This window comes from Schistocerca americana, chromosome 6 (assembly GCF_021461395.2).
Source record: "Schistocerca americana isolate TAMUIC-IGC-003095 chromosome 6, iqSchAmer2.1, whole genome shotgun sequence".
Classification (NCBI taxonomy): Eukaryota; Metazoa; Arthropoda; class Insecta; order Orthoptera; family Acrididae; genus Schistocerca; species Schistocerca americana.
Window position 1 is genome coordinate 28844953 of NC_060124.1, and position 19852 is coordinate 28864804.

Sequence of the window (19852 nt, forward strand, 5' to 3'; positions counted from 1 at the left end):
ATGCCAAGATATTTTAGTGTATTAGTGAACTGGATAGGACAGCTGTAAATGTTGGAGTAGAAGTCATGGAGCAGGGAGTGGTTCTTCGTACAATTATTGCTTGGGTTTTGGTGGGGCTGTACCTAGGGAGTCATTGGCTGCACTTTGTAGTAAACTGATTGAAGTGGATTTAGAGGGACTGTTGGGATTTTTGGAGTGTGGGGTTCAGGGTGAGCAAATCGAGATCATCAGCATACTGATGGAAGTGACTGGTGGAGGTGGTTTGAGTATGTCACCTGTATGCAGAAGACAGAGGAGAGGAGAGGAGAGAGGATGGAGCCTTAGGAAATACCTGCATCGGGATGGAGGGATCAGGAATTGGTATTGCTAATAGTGACAAAATATGTGCGATTGGAGAGGAAGGGTTGAATAAGGTGTATATACGAGGATTGGAACTTTAATACTGGTAACTATTTATTTACAGCTTGAACAAAATAGATACGTGTTTCAAAGTTTTACTGACCTTCAGAGTAGCCACCAGCATTGTGTATAACCCATTGCCAGTGACAGTTCGAGAGGCGTGGTCTATTGTCCGACGAATTTGTAGCAGTTCTGAAGCGAATGCTGTGAAGTGTTTCCTGCAGTTTAGAAATTGAGTTGAGCTCACGAGGGCTTAAGTCAGGGGAGTGCAGTAGATGGTATAGCACTTAGCAGCCCCACCTGTCAAACAAATCAGTAACAGCTTGCACTGTACGTGCTTGAGCATTGTCCTGCAAAATGATGGTCAGGTCCTGCCGAAAGTGTCATCACTTCTGTCTCTAAGCTGGTCGTAGGTTGTGTTCCAAAAATGAACAGCATAGAGACAGAAGTGATGACACTTTCTGCAGGACCTGACCATCATTTTGCAGGACAGTGCTCAAGCACGTACAGTGCAAGCTGTTACTGATGTGTGTGACGGATGGGCCTGCTAAGTGCTATACCACCTACTGCACTCCCCTGACTTAAGCCCTCGTGAGCTCAACTCAATTTCTAAACTGAAGGAAACACTTCACGGCATTCACTTCAGAACTGCTGCAAATTCATCAGGCAATAGACTGCACAGCTTGAACTGTCAACACAGCTGGCACTGCTAAGAGTATCCTACGACTTCCACATTGCTAGCAATGGGTTATACACAATGCTGGTGACTACTTTGAAGGTCAGTAAAACTTTGAAAGATGTATCTGTTTTGCACGAGCTGTAAATAAATATTTGCCACTATTAAAGTTCCAACCCTCGTCGTTAACTGGAAGAGTATAACTCTGGTGTTTGATAAAAAAGGAGACCAAAATGCCATACACAGTCAAAGAGTTTCTCCAGCTTGAGGGGTACAGAAATAGTGGATTTAATTGAGATGAAAGTGACACTGATTATCAGGAAGGAGGTGGTGTTTGTTCAGTTGTTGATGTATGAATTGGTATAGGAAGGATTCAAAAACATTTCTAAGCAATGAGGAGAAGTGAATGGAGTGGTAATATGAAGGATGAATAGTGGGTTTGTGGGGCTGCATATAAATTAGGAGTTTGGTGGTTTTCCACTGTTCAGGTTAGTAACCTGTTGAAAGGACTGTATTATAAAGGGTTGCAAGGGTAACAAGAAAGGAGTGGATAGGTAATACGGTTGTGACCAGAGGGAGTGTTGGATTTTTTGTGATGTACTTGTTTTATGTCATGGGCTGTGATAGGTGAATTTATTCTGTTTATAGCATATTGTCCAATTAGTGGAAGCTGGGAACTGGGGATTGAACTTGTGATATTTGTGCATTCATGGACTGTAGGTAATAGGGAATAATGAACATGTGGATAGTCAAGAATGAAAAAAGTGCATAGAGATAGGAAGCAGGTGGTTAGCTCTGCTCAGATTGTCACGTGGAGGAATAGTTAGTGAGTGGCAGGATGTCTGCCAGTGAGTTGATGGAATTCTTTCCATTTTAAGAGTTAACGGGGAGTGTAGCATAGAGTCTGGTGCATGCCTAGCAGCATTGAGTCTGGTTCATGAATGGTACCAGTCACAGTATTTTTTTATTTATTTTATTTTATTTATAAGTGTCCTGGTGTGTCTGTCTTTTCTGGTGGCACGTGAGTGTGTCCTGGTCATGAATTCGTAGGACTGAGTGGTGTAAGAGGCAGGATTTCCAGAGGAGCAATACAGCTTCTGGAGGGAGGCTGGGGCAATGAAGATTGTGACCTTGGTAGAAATGGGGGGGGGGGGGGGGCACAATAGCATTGTACAAGGTCTGCTGCAGGAAGGACATTGCATGGGGTATATCATCAGGTTGCTGAAAGGTTGGTGGGTGGCTTCCAGTCTGGATATTTATGGATTCACAGTAGGCATTCCAATTGGTGTGGAAGTAGTCTTGGATAACTTTTGGACAGAGATTGCGAGGAGGTGCAGTGGGATGAGGTAGTGTGTAAAGGATAGTGAGGAGAACAGGTAAGCGGTCATTTCCGGTTGTATCTAGGACTGCTGCTATGAGGCATCCAAGAAGGTTGACATATGCTAAGACAATAGCTGGAGTGGTGTTTTGGGACAGAAATTCTGGGGGTAGCGGATCTGCTGATGATGTTAGCATAAGCTGCAGGAACATAGGTGGAAAAGGAACTGTCACTGTGGGTGGAGAAGTCATGGCATTTCCAGCAAAATACTAAAAGCTTGTTCTCAACAGATAAGTAAGATTCTCAGCCACCTGTGTAATAGCTCTCTGGAACAGGGCATTTTCCCTGATAGACTGAAATATGCTATTGTTATACCTTTGCATAAAAAGGGGGATAGATCTGATGTCAACAATTACCGTCCAATCTCCCTTCTAACAGCTTTATCCAAAATTTTTGAGAAAGTAATGTATTCAAGAGTAGCTTCACATATCTGTAAAAATGAAGTACTAACAAAATGTCAGTTTGGTTTCCAGAAAGGTTTTTCAACAGAAAATGCCATATATGCTTTCACCAGTCAAATTTTGAATGATCTGAATAACCGAACACCACCCATTGGGATTTTTTGTGATCTCTCAAAGGCTTTTGATTGTGTAAATCATGAAATTCTGCTAGACAAGCTCAAGTATTGTGGCATGAGTGGGACAGTGCACAAATGGTTTAATTCGTACCTAACTGGAAGAGTGCAAAAAGTTGAAATAAGTAGTTCTCGTAACACGCAAAGATCAGCACATTCCTCAAACTGGGGAACTATCAAGAATGGGGTTCCACAAGGGTCAGTCTTGGGTCCTTTGTTGTTCTTATTATATATTAATGACTTGCCATTCTATATTCATGAAGAGGCAAAGTTAGTTCTCTTTGCTGATGATACAAGTATAGTAATCACACCTTAGAAACAAGAATTAACTGATGAAATTGTCAATACTGTCTTTCAGAAAATTACTAAGTGGTTCCTTGTAAACGGACTCTCACTGAATTTTGATAAGACACAGTACATACAGTTCCGTACAGTGAATGGTATGACGCCATTAATAAATATAGACCTTAATCAGAAGCATATAGCTAAGGTAGAATATTCCAAATTTTTAGGTATGTCCATTGATGAGAGATTAAATTGGAAGAAACACATTGATGATCTGCTGAAACGTTTGAGTTCAACTACTTATGCAATAAGGGTCATTGCAAATTTTGGTGATAAACATCTTAGTAAATTAGCTTACTACGCCTATTTTCACTCATTGCTTTCATATGGCATCATATTTTGGGGTAATTCATCACTGAGGAATAAAGTATTTATTGCACAAAAGCGTGTAATCAGAATAATAGCTGGAGTCCACCCAAGATCATCCTGCAGACATTTATTTAAGGATCTAGGGATATTCACAGTAGCTTCTCAGTATATATACTCTCTTATGAAATTTGTTATTAACAACCAAACCCAATTCAAAAGTAATAGCAGTGTGCATAACTACAATACCAGGAGAAAGGACGATCTTCACTATTCAAGATTAAATCTAACTTTGGCACAGAAAGGGGTGAATTATACTGGCACTAAAGTCTTTGGTCACTTACCAAATAGTATCAAAAGTCTGACAGATAACCAACAAGTATTTAAGAAGAAATTAAAAGAATTTCTGAATGACAACTCCTTCTACTCCATAGAGGAATTTTTAGATATAAATTAAGAGAAAAAAAATATATTAAAAAAATAAAAAAAAAATAAAAATGAAAATAAAAAATAAAGAAAAACAAAAAACACAAAAAATAAAGTTGTTATATTAACTTAAGTATGTTGTTAAATTAACCTAATTATGTCATGTATTGGAAAATTCGACTCGTTCCACATCATTACGAAATATCGTATTCATGATCCATGGAACTCGTATTAATCTAATCTAATCTAATGTAATAGGTGACGGGGCCATTAGGTTGGATGTAGATTGTGGTACAGTTAATGGTCAAGGTTTTGAAGAATAGGATAAAGGTAATGTGTTTGATGGGAATATTGTATAAGGATTGTGGCCAATAGGGATGTACTTTTGGTGATCGATTGCACCTCTACTTCTGGCCATGAGAAGGGGTTTATCTGTATAGTGGTGGATGCAGGTGGAAGTTTGGATGGTGTGGTAGGATTAGAGGAATGTTTCATTAAGGATGAAGTTATATGTGTTGTGTTGGGACTGAGTATACGTAAACAGAGGGTTGTTAGTTGGAAGAGACCAAATGTTGCAGAACAGGATGCTTCATCACTGTTGAGCTATGATGAGAGGCTAATGAGTGTGTAGTGTGTGCAAGGATGTAGATGGCCTAAACTAGGATGTTGAGATGGTGAATACAAAGTAGTCTTGGTCTTGACAATACACACTACTTTGGTATATACAACTTTAAAGTCTTTATTGGTGAAGATAATCTGATTGGCTCCTTGTAACGCAATAAAAATATTTCCCACTGTTTATCAGTAAACCTTTCATTAGTAAGTTTTATTACATTACCCATTCTTTTCTTAGTGATTAATTTCTTGTTCTTGACTGACCAGTACCTCAACTAGTTTGGACATTCAATCTTGCTGTATAGTACTGCTATCTGTTATTTATTCCTGCGTTACTCCAAGCTCCAAGCATTGCTGATCCATAATAGTGTCTGGTTTATCCATACCTTCATTTTCAGAGTCTACATGTGAAGTTACTCTAACCACTTCTTTTTGTGGAAGTGAAATTGTTTTTTTCTATAATATCTTTGTTCTGGAGGTGTGTGTATTTCTTCAAATTTTGCATACTGTGTAAGCCTTCCATTATTCCTGAATTCTGATGTGCTAAGTGCTAATATTCTGTACGCCAAAGGAAAATAAATTTGGGAAGGTGAATTTTGCCATCCACACTACCTTCGAAATGATTGAAGTGTTTTATAATGTGTTGTTCCTTTCGTTAATGTTGTCTACGTCTTTTGTTACCAGTTTAATCAAGAAAGAATTCTAATCTCCACACTGCTTCACTTCGACCACATCTTTGATGAATCTGCCCTGTCTCAACTCTACTAAAAAATTCTATATGTGATTCATATTTATGTATAGACACTTCACTATTCCTATTTGGCCCTCAACATCCACTCTAAAATGTGCCAACGTCTTTTGTTCCTTTACTGAGGACAATTTCTGTGCCTTCCATTTTAATACAGCTGACTCATGCTTTAGTTCAGTCTTTGTACCATTTTGAGGTTGTTTTAACTTTTTCACCTTTTCAATGATTTGCATATACATATCACATTTCTTTCCATTTTAATTATTATCAGACACTCAAATAAGCCAAAAGATTTTGGTCAGTAGCATGCATGTTTTAATCCACTGTATCCTTTATATTTCCTTGACTGTTAACAGTAAACTGTTGGAATGTAACACACTTTAAAAGTTAGCTCACTGAAGTTCACTACAATGTACAAATTATCTGCTCACAGTCTCAGAACAAAAACAAAAAAATAAGCCCATCTGCGAAAGCTTTAGTGCTTGTGAGAACACAATCATATAAATTGTTTATCACAATCTCTCATTATCTGCAACAGCGCACTTGTAGAATAGTGTTCAGTAGTTGTGAGTGCTTGCCGATGAAAGGCAAAGGTCCTAGGTTTGAGTCCCGGGCTGGCATACAGTTTTAGACTGCCAGGAAGTTTCATAACTTTTATTATTTCACTGCAGATGTGCATCTGACTGCTGTGTATTAATGATGCTGCTTAATTATTTTTCCAATTTAAATATTTTTTTGAAATACATTAATTAACACAGAATACTGGACCACTGGTTATTTATTCTTCTGAATTATTACACAAGTTGAAGTGGTGTTGAGTCATAGAAAAACTCTGATAATCCCTGTAATTCTTCAACATTTCCAACCCACTTTTTATACTCAAAAAGAATAAAACAATAATTGAACCAAATCCTATATGGCTCTGCCACTTATACACCTACCAGAAAGAAAACGGACCATTCCCCTTTTCAGACATTTCTACCTAACAATTTACATTCAACTTTCCCACTGCTATTTTCCAGTATATTTTGCAAATTATACGCAAACAACCAGAGCAACATCTACAAGTCAAAGCATGCCCCATCACACACTTTACTGTGTATTATTAAGTGGGTCCAGAATGTAATACATCACCATGCTTGATGTGCTGGGTCACTGGTTTTAATGGCCTCACCATTTCAGAATTCACTTGTTGATAGCTAAGCTAAAGCCATGCACCCTTTTGGTGTCTGCAGTTGCCTGAGTCTAGATTGCCTTGTAGACGCACTCTTGAATATGATCTTGCTTTCCACACTAGAAACATTTTGCATCACGGCAAGCACAAGCTTTTTGGTCATGATTCAAAAAGGACTGAGGGCAAGAATTGCTCTTTTATTCTGTAGTACAAAACTGAAAGGTTTTACCTCTTTGCTTACTGTCTGTCTGAGCCCTGTTTTTAATCATTCTAACACAGGCAATAATTTTACACCAACCATGATGTGCACTTTGAACAACAGAAATACATGGAACCACAAACACAACTGTTTTCAGGTCAGGATCAGGCATTTTGAGAATAGCTGTGGGAATACATGTGTCTACCACATTCTGCATGATCGCATTGTGTAACATGACGTCACTGTAACTGGGTCCACAAGAACACTTAAACCTGCAGTGTCTTACTAGCCCTCTGAGTTCGGCAATGTGCTGTTTCAAAGATTATGCCCTCTGCTGCTTGAGTCAAAAAAATTTAACCCTTGCTTCTGTGACATCCACCTGATTGTCATAATCTTCATTCAGCAGCTGAACTGGTTCCTTGTAACTAGTAGCCTCTGGATGAGAGAGGGATACTGTTTTAAACACAGACGATACGTGTAGGCTCGGACAGTGGAAAGAAAAAAAAAATGAAACTTCCTGGCAGATTAAAACTATGTGCCCGACCGAGACTCGAACTCGGGACCTTTGCCTTACGCGGGCAAGTGCTCTACCAACTGAGCTACCGAAGCACGACTCACGCCCGGCAAAGGTCCCGAGTTCGAGTCTCGGTCGGGCACACAGTTTTAATCTGCCAGGAAGTTTCATATCAGCGCACACTCCGCTGCAGAGTGAAAATCTCATTCTGAAAAAAAAAAAATGCATTGCATACCATATCTGTAATGCTATGTGTAGTGAAGTTGGCCTCCAACTGCACTCAATATTCTGACCATTACTCTTCCACACTATTGAATGTTTGAAACACAAGTGTAGCAACTAGTGGCAGCACTGCTTGCTGTGAGAGGACTGTTGTCATCTGTTGAACATGAGCAGCAGGCATTTGATTTGTTTAGAGACATAATTAAACAATTGATATAATGCAAAGAAGGACTGAAAAGGGAAACCCAGGTTAAAACATGGGAACAATGGGCACACATCAACACTTTGTAGGTAGGCAAGCTAAGTCTTTAGAAATTATAAGCATCATTGCCGTGTGTTGTACCGGTGAAAACAGAGTTGTTGGTACAATGATGAGTTCCTTACTTTGCTCTGGGAGGAGACCAAGTGGATACTAAAACACATACAATATTAGTTCACTTTATTATAACATAGATAAGAAGAATTACTTAACTTTGTGCAATCCATTTCCATAGGGATGTCTTGAGTATTTACTACTGTCTCTGAACTTTAACATATCACTTTATACAGACAAAATACAAGTCTCTCAGCCTGCATGCATCTAGGAATAACTTTCACATAGAGTTCTACTTAATACATTGATCACACATCTGGCCTGCTAAAAGGCGATACTGTCATTTTAGACAGTGATTGTGGACTGGGCTGAGTGGTAGTGTGCTGGGTCTTAAGAAGATGAGGGGTAGCAGCAGCATAGTGGAACGTTTCTGGGTGTGGCTATGCTGGCATCAGTCATTCGTCACTGAGGCTTGCAGTGAATATCTTCTCTTGTGTTTACATTCTCAGGTACCACCCTTGCATTGGAACCTCAGTCTTCAGATGATACCACATTAGTAATTTCCAGAATTAATGTTACAATGTTTATTCCCATCTCATTACAAATTGCTGCACACAGCTTCTCATCTTCTGTCTGACATTGGGACCATGATGACGCCCCTACTTCTAAATTCATTATGCTTTCTCATTTTTCTCCCTGAAAAATCAGAGTCAGGATGTTGCTATACTGGAGGAAATATTGAGGTCAAGAAGATGAAATTAGATTAACATTTTCCATGACAATATTATGAAAAGGATAGATTGCTATTTATGATGTAGTGGAGATGTTTAGCTGCAGACAGGCACAACAAAATGACAGCTAAAAGAGCAAGCTTTTGGCCTTCTTATGGAGTAGACAAAACACAAACACATTCATGCAAACACAACTCGCACGTGCATGACCACTATCTCTGACTGCCGAGGCCAGACTGGCAGCAACTGTGCCTGATGGAAGAAGGAATATGGGTGTTGGAGTACAGAGGAGGCTGATGTGGAGAGACGGAGGGATGGCAGAGTAGGGGTGGAGGATGGTAAAGTGCTGCTTGTGGGAGCATACAGCGATGAGGTGAGAAGAGGACAGAGCAGTCAGGTGCAGTCTGGAGGTTAGACAGAGGGTGGGTGGAATGGGGTGGAGGGAAAGGAGTGGAAAAGCAGAGAAGTAAAAAGACTGTGGGTGTGTTGGTGGAGTATGAGGCTGTGTAGTGCTTGAGTGAGAACAGGGTGGGGGATAGGTGGGAGAAGGATAGTGACTAACAAAGGTTGAGGCCTGGAGGGTTGTCGAATGTGGGATATATTGCAGGGAGAGTTACTACCTATGCAGTTCCAAAAAGCTGGTGTTAGTAGGAAGGATCCAGATGGAATAGGCTGTGAAGCAGTCATTGAAGTGAAAAATATTGTGTTGGGCAGCGTGCTCAACAACTGGATGGTCCAGCTGTTTCTTGGCCCCAGTTTGTCAGTGGCCATTCATGCGGATAGGTAGGTTGTTGGCTGTCACGCCAACATAGAATACAGTGCAGTGGTTGCAGCTTGGCATGTAGATCACATAACTGGTTTCACAGGTAGCACTACCTTTGATGGGACAGGTGATGCTTGTGACCGGACTGGAGTAGGTGGTGGTGAAATAATGTGCGGGACAGGTCTTGGACAGGTCTCACATCTAGAGGTGGGAGTAAGGGGTGGAGTAAGGATGGGTGAGGATATTGTATAGGTTTAGTGGGTGGTGAAATACCAAAGTACGAGTGGTGCGAAGGATAGTGGGTAGGACATTTCAGTGTACATTGAGTGGTAGTTGAACCCTGGTGGAGAATGTGATTCAGTTGCTCCAGTCATGGGTGATACTGAGTCATGAGGGAAATTCTCTGTGGCTAGACAGTGGGACTTTGGGTGAAGTTGGGTAACTCGAGAGTTAAGACATGGGAGATCTGTGTCTGTACAAGGTTGGGAGGGTAATTTTGGTCTGTGAAGGCCTCAGGGAGACCCTTGGTATATTTTGAGAGGGTGGCTAGACTGTACGGAAGGGACATCTTGGTATGGTATGGGTGGCAGCTGTCGAAATGGTGGTATTGCAGATGATTGGTAGGTTTGATATGGATAGAGGTACTGATATCACCATCTTTGAGGTGGAGGTCAACTTTGAGGAATGTGGCTTTTTGGGTTGATGAGTGAAAGGTGATGAGATTCTGGAGGTATATGGATAGGGTGTCCTCACCCTTGATCCAGATCACGAAGATGTCATCAATGAATGTGAACCATGGTTAGGAAGGATTCCTCTGGATAACTTATTGTGATTTTTTCTACATATTGTAGTGTATTTTTGAGCATTTTGTGCATATGTTTCTAAGTTATTTACATAATTTTATGTGTTTTTTTTTTCCTCCACCATGGATGCTCGCTCCTTCCATCTGCGCCAATACAGAAAATTATCCTTATCCTTAGTCAGAATCCAGTCCCACATACTGTTCTTGCATTGTTGCCTGGCTCTTGCAATCCCCCAAAATGGCCTTACCAACAAATTACCCACCACCGGCTACATTCCCTCCTTCCACAATGATGTCAATATGTTCAGATTCCACCCGTGCTTAACTATCACAAGCTAGTCATGCAAAATCATATAAATCAGGCCCAGACCACCCTACAATATCTCCTCTCCATCTGTAGAATTCTCCTACTGTGCAATTCCAAATTCCTGTATCCCATCTCTAGCACTGAAGCTCTTGCGCTCCAGGAACTGGAGCAACATGCTCAATACCAAGTCGAAAAAACTGTCCAATATGTTCACTTCTTATTCCTGCTTGGGCTACCACTATTCACTAACTTTACATCAGTCTCCAAACTCCCCCCCCCCCCCCCCCCCCCCCCCCCCCCCACATCCCCAAATAGCTGACAAACCCTAACTCGCAGACCTACATTTACCACACCCTTAAAAGCTCCCTCTCAGCACCATACAGAATACAGAGCCAACACAGTCTTGAACCTTTCTTCGAAAAGCCTTAGTCCCACTGAAGTAACAGCCCTTTCCAAAGTCCTTACCCTTTGCCCCACTCCAAAATTCAATCATGCTTAATTTGTTAAAGACCTTCTCTCCTCCTCCTGGTTGGTCCTTACAGTGGAAACACTTTTTTGCCACCAACCATACTAATGAGACTCAACCCAAAACCAAAACTGAACCGTATCTGATTCATTTCACTCCTCCATCCACTGATGATCCATACCCACTGCCCACAAATCACTTACTGTTAACTTTTCAGAATTTCTTTACCTTGAACCTTGCCTCATATCATTCTCCAAATCCCTCAACATGCAAGCTAACCTTGCATCTGCAGAAAACAGTGCGATCCATTACCTAAAATATGATCCTGACCTCAGAATCCTGTCTGCTGCAAAGGCTCCCCCACTGTGGTTTTGAACCAAAAGACTTACCTGATGGAAGGACTGCATCAGCCGTCGGATTTTTCCGTCTACAAATTATGCCACAGTGACCCATTCCAGAAATCAACAGTCTCTCTTCAGAGCCTTAAGCTCATCCCAGAACCTCTCCTAGGAGGCTGTGCCTCACCTCACCCCTACCACTCCCCGCACTCCTGCCTTCGTACTTTCTATGTGCTTCCTTAAGTCCGTAAACCCTACCACCCAGGACACCCCATTCTGGCTGGTTACTGTGCTCCCACTGAAAGAATCTCTGATCTCATAGACCAACACCTTCAGCCTATTACCTGAAACCTCCCTCCCTACATAAAAGACATCAACCATTTCCTCCACCAACTCTCCACAGTTCCTGTTCCTTTACCACATGGTTCCCTACTAGTCTTTATTGATGCCACTTCCCCTTGCACTAACATCCCTAATGCCAATGGCCTTGCCATTATTGAACAATATCTTACCTAGTGCACAGTGGATTCCATCCTAGAACCTCCTTCCGGTCACCGTGATAAAAAATATCTTTACCCATAATTACATCAACTTTGAAGGCCTCACTTACAAACAAATCCATGGTACAGGGATGGGCACCCAAATGGCACCATCCTATGCTAATCAATTCATGGGCCATCTAGAGGAATCCTTCCTAACCATCCAGAATCCCAAACTGCTCACTTCTTTCAGATTCATTGATGACATATTTGTGTTATGGATCGAGGGTGAGGACATCCTATCCACATTCCTCCAGAACCTCAAACCTTCTCCCCCATTTGTTTCACCTGGTCCTCCTCAACCCAACAAGCCGCTTTTAATAAAGTTGACCATGGCTACATCAGTACCTCCACCCATATCAAACCTACCAACCACCAGCAATACCTCCACTTTGACGGCTACCACCCATTCCATACCAAGAAGTCAATTCCATACAGCGTAGCCACCAGTGGCCATCTCACCTCCAGTCGCAAACAGTCCTTCTAAAAATAGGCCAACAGTCACACTGAGGCCTTCATAGGCCAAAATTACTCTCCAAACCATGTATGGAAACAGATCTCCTGTGCCTTATCTCTCCAGTCAGCCAGTCTCCTGAAGTCTCTCTGTCCAGTCACAGAGGACCACTGCCTTCATGACTCAGTACCACCCAGGACAGGGGCAACTGAATCGCATTCTCTGTCAGGGTTTCAGATACCTCTCATTATGCCGTGAAAGGGGAATGTCTTACTCACTATTCTCCACCCCTCTTACAGTTGTATTCCACTGTCCGCTGAACCTACACTATATCCTTGTCCATCCTGGCTTCATACCTGCTCCCAGTCCCTTGCCTCATGGCTCATATTCCTTTAATAGACATAGATGCAAGATCTGTCCCATACATTGTCCCACAACCATCTACTCCAGTCTAATGGGGAATGTCTTACCCACTATCCTTCCCAACCCTCTTACAGTTGTATTCCATTGTCCACCGAACCTACACTATATCCTTGTCCATCCTGGCTTCATACCTGCTCCCAGTCCCTTGCCTCATAGCTCATATCCCCGTAATAGACATAGATGCAAGATCTGTCCCATTCATTGTCCCACAACCACCTACTCCAGTCTGGTCTCAAGTGTCAGCTACTCCATTAAAGGCAGGGTTAGCTGTGAAACCAGTCATGTTATCTACTAGGTAAGCTGCAACCACTGTACTGTGTTCTATGTGGGCATGACAACCAACAAACTGTTTGGCTGCAGGAACGTTCACTGACAAACTGTGGCCAAGAAACAGCCAGACCACACAGTTGCTGAGCACGCTGCCCAACACATTGTTTTTCACTTGAGCAACTGCTTCACATCCTGTGCCACCTGGATCCTTCTTACCAACACCAACTTTTCTGAATTGTGCTGGTGGGAACTCTCCCTGCAAAATACCTTACATTCCTGTAACCCCCCAGACCTCAACCTTGTTTGGTCACTATCCTTTACACACCTATCCTCTTCCCTGTTCCCACTCCACCATTTCACAGTCATCTGTTCCACCTGTGTACCAATCTTTTACTTCTCCATGTTTCTGCCTCCTCCTTCTCCACCCCTGCCACTCCCCTCCCCCAATCCATCTATCCTCCCAACCGTACCTAGCTGCTTTTTTACACTCTCCTCGCTTTATATCTATATGCTCCCACAAGTAGCACTTTACTGTCTCCCTCCCCTACCCTGCTATCACCCCCACATCCCGCCCCCATCATATATCTTGGGCATACTTTCAGCAACAACAATCATAAATGAAGTGTCTTGAGGAATGAGAAAGATATTTAGTTTTAACGAAATCCAATTTTTATCTACCATTACTTTGTGTTTTTAAGCAATCCTTTACAGTATTTAAGAGATTTATAGTTACAAATTCTTTTGTGATGGATTTGTTGTATTAAGTGTTCTTGGCTCTATAAAAATTTGAGCTTCTCTCAGTGTCAGAAAAGCAGCTGCTTGTGAAAGAAGTAGTGGTATCTAACAGTTGTTAATAATGTGGTATTTCGCTGTGAGACAAAGAGATTACATTGGTGCCAAAGATGAAATGTCATTGGCAATATCTTTGTTTCCATCATAGTTAACAATACAGAACATGTAACTCTTCAGGCTTTCCCGGAGAGATCTTGACATGTGGAATAATCGGGTCTACTGCCGGATGTTTGTGTAGCTCTGGAACAATATTTCAGCCACGTAACTCGTTGCCTTCTTCAGGTTCTTCCGTTCGTGGTCCGCACCCACCTGGTGCTGCTCCTGAGGTGTTGGCACTTTCCTGGTGCTCCCACGGACGTCCGCAACCGCCCTGTCCACCATCTGCAGTTGTGGCAGCTGTCTGAGCCCCGTCTCGCGTCGGGCACACCATTTGCGGTCCGCGCCCGCCTAGTGCTGCTTGTAAGCTGTTATCCCTTCCCTGGAGCTGCCTCAGACGTCCGCGCCCGACTTGGTGCACAGTGTGTATCGTAAGTGTACCCACACTGACTTATACCTTCAAGCCAGTAGCTGCCACCACCCAGCACAGAAGAATGGAGTCTTGAAAACATTAGTTCACAGGGCTTGGGCTCTGTCGGATACGGAAAGTGTGGCCACAGAGATAGAACATCTACAGCTGGTGTTCAGCAGAAATCTATACTCCTCCACAGACGTCCAAAGGGCACTTCGTGCTACCAGCCAACCACAGGGTACAGAAGAGGAGCCAGAGGAGGCGAAGAAGGTGGCATACCTGCCATGTGCTGGACCTATTTCTGCAAAGATCAGCAGAATTCTTTCGAAATATGATATAAAGAGTATCTTCTGTCCACTCTCCAAAATTGGGACAACACTAGGGAGAGTGAAGGATGACCTGGGGCTACGTAAACCAGGCATTTACAACATCCCGTGCCAGTGTGGAAAATCATACATTGGCCAGACAACCAGGACAGTGGACGTCAGGTGCAAAGAACGCTAGAGGCACACCAGACTCGGACAGGCAACCATATCTGCCATAGTGGAGCACTGTCTGGAGCTCGGTCATTCAATGGACTACAACAACACCCAAATTGTGACACAGACTCCAAGATTTTGGGACAGTGTCATAAAGGAGGCCAGACAACCTAATAAACCAAGACAGCGGTTACCAGCTCAGCTCAGCATGGAGTCCGGCTCTGGAGCTTATCAGGCCCAACGAGAGGAACCAAGAAACTCCTCAAGAAGTAGTAACACCGCAGGAGAAGCGCCAGGCGGGCACAGACCACGAACGGAACACCCGACAAATGACAGGCCTCAGAGAGCTGCCACAGATGGAGACCAAGTCGGGTGCGGATGTCCGAGGGAGCACCGGGGAAGAGACAACGCCTTACAGGCAGCGCCAGGCGGGCGCAGACGGTAGAGAGAGCACCCAGTGCCCTCTGGGCATAGATACTGGACAAGATCATCCAATACAGCAGTCTTAGGTAGCACCTGAAGAAGGCAACGAGTTACGTGGCCGAAATATTGTGCCAAAGCAGCACAAACATCCGGCAGTAGACCCGATTATTCCACATGTCAATACAGAACATACTTCTATGCAGTGTCTTGGTGTAAAGTACCTTTGTCCATGTATGCATCTCTATTGAAGTTGTTGACACACATTCTAATTTCCACAGACTCATTGTTGTTTGAGTCACACTTATCTTTCTATCACTGTTTTTTGTTTTGATAAAATAATTGTAGAACCTAGTTTATTTTCTGTGTGTCTTACTCCTGCAAGGCCATTAATGACCACACCATCATATGCTCTAACTTAAACAACACCAGAAAAGATTGATTTATTTATGTTAAATATATTACATTTTGAATGCTCAAGTAGCATCTAAAAACTAGTTTAACTATTTCAGCATGATATGGTCTCTCTGTGCTTCAGTGGATGAAGAGGGTCGTAAAAAACTTGACACTCTTATTCGTGGTATGGAAGGATGCTTTCCCTTGAAGGATACTATTTATGAATATTATGTGGATGTAAGATCTCGCAACTTTGCCTGCTGGGAAGTTATGCTCACAGGAAATTGGAAATTTGATAAAGAGTAAGATGCAGCTAATACTTTGTTAGTTTACATGAGATAAGATGATAACAGTTCCCTTCTGAGACAAATAATTTGTCGAAATATTCACTTTATATTAGAATCACTATTTCCATTGTCATTACTGTTAAAACTGCTTTGAGGTGGCATTTGTGGTTAGTATTAAAGTAACAAGAATTTGTATTTTTCTTTTTTCATTGTAGCCATAGTAACTAGCCTTGGCAAACTAAGGTAATGAACTAAATGCTAAATTTTATAATAAAATCTATCTAATGTCTTTTATAGTATTTTTGCTATGCCAGTGTGTATTCCAATGTCACAACTTAATCATGAGGGCTTCAGTTTTTATGTAAGAATCTTCAATGGAATGCCAACACATCACAAACATGCATATGAAAATGTTGTTGATTTCCTTTTGCATATTACATCACAGTGAAGCAACTCACACATGTTCAACATACACAGCCGAGTGTGTTGAAAAAAGAATGTCCCACGGTCTCCAGTGAATAATTTATCATACAGCAAATGATTTACAGTACACTTTAAACACTAAAAGACTGTAACCGAAGCGCATATTCTCAAGTAAAAGTGATGTCACAGATTCTTCAGTCATCACCAGAGTTATCTATAAAATAATAACACTCAACTTACAGAAAAAACTGAAACTCAGAAAAGAATACAAAAATTATTTCTGTATTTTTACCAATACACAATGCCATTAGAGCACACCATATTTTTCAATTACCATAGCTTTTATTTCTAAATTTAATTTCTCAGTTACAAAATTATATACCTTTAAATTAGGAACATGAACTTTGCTTTAAGTGTTGATGACTCTCTCTCTTGCTATTTAAAGTAATTCTTTTTCAGATTACCGTTCTTCAAGATCATTGTTCCAACAGTTGATACTGTACGTTATCAGTTTCTTGTTTCAGTACTCCTTTCAAACAGTTATCCTGGACTCCTTGTTGGACCTGTAGGAACAGGTAATACCACTTTGTATTTGATTTGGACATAAAATAACATTATGTTAAACTAAATACCATTCTCTTAACAGACCTTTTATGGGAAGTATAGTAATTATTAATATGTTGATAAATAAATGTTATGTTGTTTATTCCTTCTTTTCTGTTTAGGAAAAACATCTACTGCACAAACTGTCCTTGATTCATTGGATCGTTTGAAATTTTCCTTGCTTGTACTGAACATGTCAGCACAGGTATGAACAAAATATTTGTAAATATATTGTTAGAAACTTTTTGTTTATGTATTACTGATGTACAGCTGTAATTTATAGAGAATGTATTCATATAATTATTGTTGAAAAGTTTCCAGCAACATTTTATACTGCTTATTTCTCGGTGAAAATTTGGTTCCATCAGGGATTATAGGGCATGAGTTTGCATTGACACAGTTCAGAATTTCTGGTTTCATGAGCCAAATAATAGGTGAAATTCATCTACTTGTTTTTCAAATCGTGTCTAACCAGAAGAAACATTGTCAATTTAGTCTTTTATTCTTGATAAATGTTACTCTTTATGGGACCTCATAAATCAGCCTTATGGTTTTCCACTCATCATTATCAAATGTCTTATCCTTATAACACTATTTGTCCCATGGAAACATCTTTTTGATTATAATCACAAGTTTGGATATTTCTACCCTGCCAGGTATGTTCAGTTTATACAGCTATCATCAAATAGTATTTTCCGAATCAGGTTGTTTTGGTTAAATGTGTTCTGAAATCAGTTGTTTGTCATATCTTTTCCCGTGTGACAATCCTTTTCATTAACCAAGGGAAACTCCGGGCTGGAAAATTGACAATATTATGAAAAGCATGGGTTGCTACTCACTGTATAGATGATACACTCCTGGAAATTGAAATAAGAACACCGTGAATTCATTGTCCCAGGAAGGGGAAACTTTATTGACACATTCCTGGGGTCAGATACATCACATGATCACACTGACAGAACCACAGGCACATAGACACAGGCAACAGAGCATGCACAATGTCGGCACTAGTACAGTGTATATCCACCTTTCGCAGCAATGCAGGCTGCTATTCTCCCATGGAGACGATCATAGAGATGCTGGATGTAGTCCTGTGGAACGGCTTGCCATGCCATTTCCACCTGGTGCCTCAGTTGGACCAGCGTTCGTGCTGGACGTGCAGACCGCGTGAGACGACGCTTCATCCAGTCCCAAACATGCTCAATGGGGGACAGATCCGGAGATCTTGCTGGCCAGGGTAGTTGACTTACACCTTCTAGAGCACGTTGGGTGGCACGGGATACATGCGGACGTGCATTGTCCTGTTGGAACAGCAAGTTCCCTTGCCGGTCTAGGAATGGTAGAACGATGGGTTCGATGACGGTTTGGATGTACCGTGCACTATTCAGTGTCCCTTCGACGATCACCAGTGGTGTACGGCCAGTGTAGGAGATCGCTCCCCACACCATGATGCCGGGTGTTGGCCCTGTGTGCCTCGGTCGTATGCAGTCCTGATTTTGGCGCTCACCTGCACGGCGCCAAACACGCATACGACCATCATTGGCACCAAGGCAGAAGCGACTCTCATCGCTGAAGACGACACGTCTCTATTCGTCCCTCCATTCACGCCTGTCGCGACACCACTGGAGGCGGGCTGCACGATGTTGGGGCGTGAGCGGAAGACGGCCTAACGGTGTGAGGGACCGTAGCCCAGCTTCATGGAGACGGTTGCGAATGGTCCTCGCCGATACCCCAGGAGCAACAGTGTCCCTAATTTGCTGGGAAGTGGCGGTGCGGCCCCTACGGCACTGCGTAGGATCCTACGGTCTTGGCATGCATCCGTGCGTCGCTGCGGTCCGGTCCCAGGTCGACGGGCACGTGCACCTTCCGCCGACCACTGGCGACAACATCGATGTACTGTGAAGACCTCACGCCCCACGTGTTGAGCAATTCGGCGGTACGTCCACCCGGCCTCCCGCATGCCCACTATACGCCCTCGCTCAAAGTCCGTCAACTGCACATACAGTTCACGTCCACGCTGACGCGGCATGCTACCAGTGTTAAAGACTGCGATGGAGCTCCGTATGCCACGGCAAACTGGCTGACACTGACGGCGGCGGTGCACAAGTGCTGCGCAGCTAGCGCCATTCGACGGGCAACACCGCGGTTCCTGATGTGTCCGCTGTGCCGTGCGTGTGATCATTGCTTGTACAGCCCTCTCGCAGTGTCCGGAGCAAGTATGGTGGGTCTGACACACCGGTGTCAATGTGTTCTTTTTTCCATTTCCAGGAGTGTATGTTGAGTTGCAGACGGGCACAACGAGAAGACCGTTCCACATTTAGCTTTTGGGCAAAGCCTTCTTAAAAAAGAAACACACATACAGAATGTTCACTCATTATGTCTGCCGGGAGGCCTCATCCAAGATACGGAGGCAGCCTTGCATTGCATGGGTTCTGAGGCAATCCTCAGTTTGTACAGGTGACTAGCGAAAGTGGTGAAGACTGCTGGCCTTGCCCATAGGATGCAAGCAGAGCTCGCAAGTTCCCGCATCGTTCTCAAAGTTGATTGGGGTCCTTTGATAATTTTGTGGTGTTGCAGTTTCTCTTGTTATGTCTGGCTTGCTACAAAATGGGAAGAGGAATTCCACCTTATGCAAGACACTTTTTTTTCTGTTTTGTTTCACCCAGACATGTTTCAGCACATTTTGTACTATCTTCAGTGGGTTATTTTTTATTTTCTAACTCTAAAATTGTTGTTACATATTAACATTTAGCAAAACTTTTGGTACATAATATTTGCAATTGTAAATGAATAATTGTTGTAAAATATTATACATCATTTGTTCATAGTTCTCTGTTGAGGTACTTATCAATGACCTGATGCACTATGTAACTATTCCTTTTTTATTTTATTTTTATTTTAGTTTTAATTTCATACTTGCAGCTACGTTTTCAATTCACTTTATCCTAATATTATGATTATA

At 42.2% G+C, this 19852-nt stretch overlaps 1 protein-coding gene and 1 non-coding gene across 2 annotated transcripts in view; one reads left to right on the plus strand and one right to left on the minus strand.

Moving 5' to 3' along the window:
* LOC124619703 (dynein axonemal heavy chain 2) overlaps positions 1 to 19852 on the plus strand; it is a 1014172-nt gene that overhangs the window by 573525 nt on the left and 420795 nt on the right. The window contains 3 exon segments of the mRNA XM_047146260.1: positions 15694 to 15879; positions 16747 to 16862; positions 17013 to 17095. Of these exon segments, the coding sequence (XP_047002216.1) occupies positions 15694 to 15879; positions 16747 to 16862; positions 17013 to 17095 (385 nt within the window).
* Trnat-cgu lies at positions 7376 to 7450 on the minus strand. Its single transcript has one exon. It is a non-coding gene; the product is annotated as a tRNA-Thr (tRNA).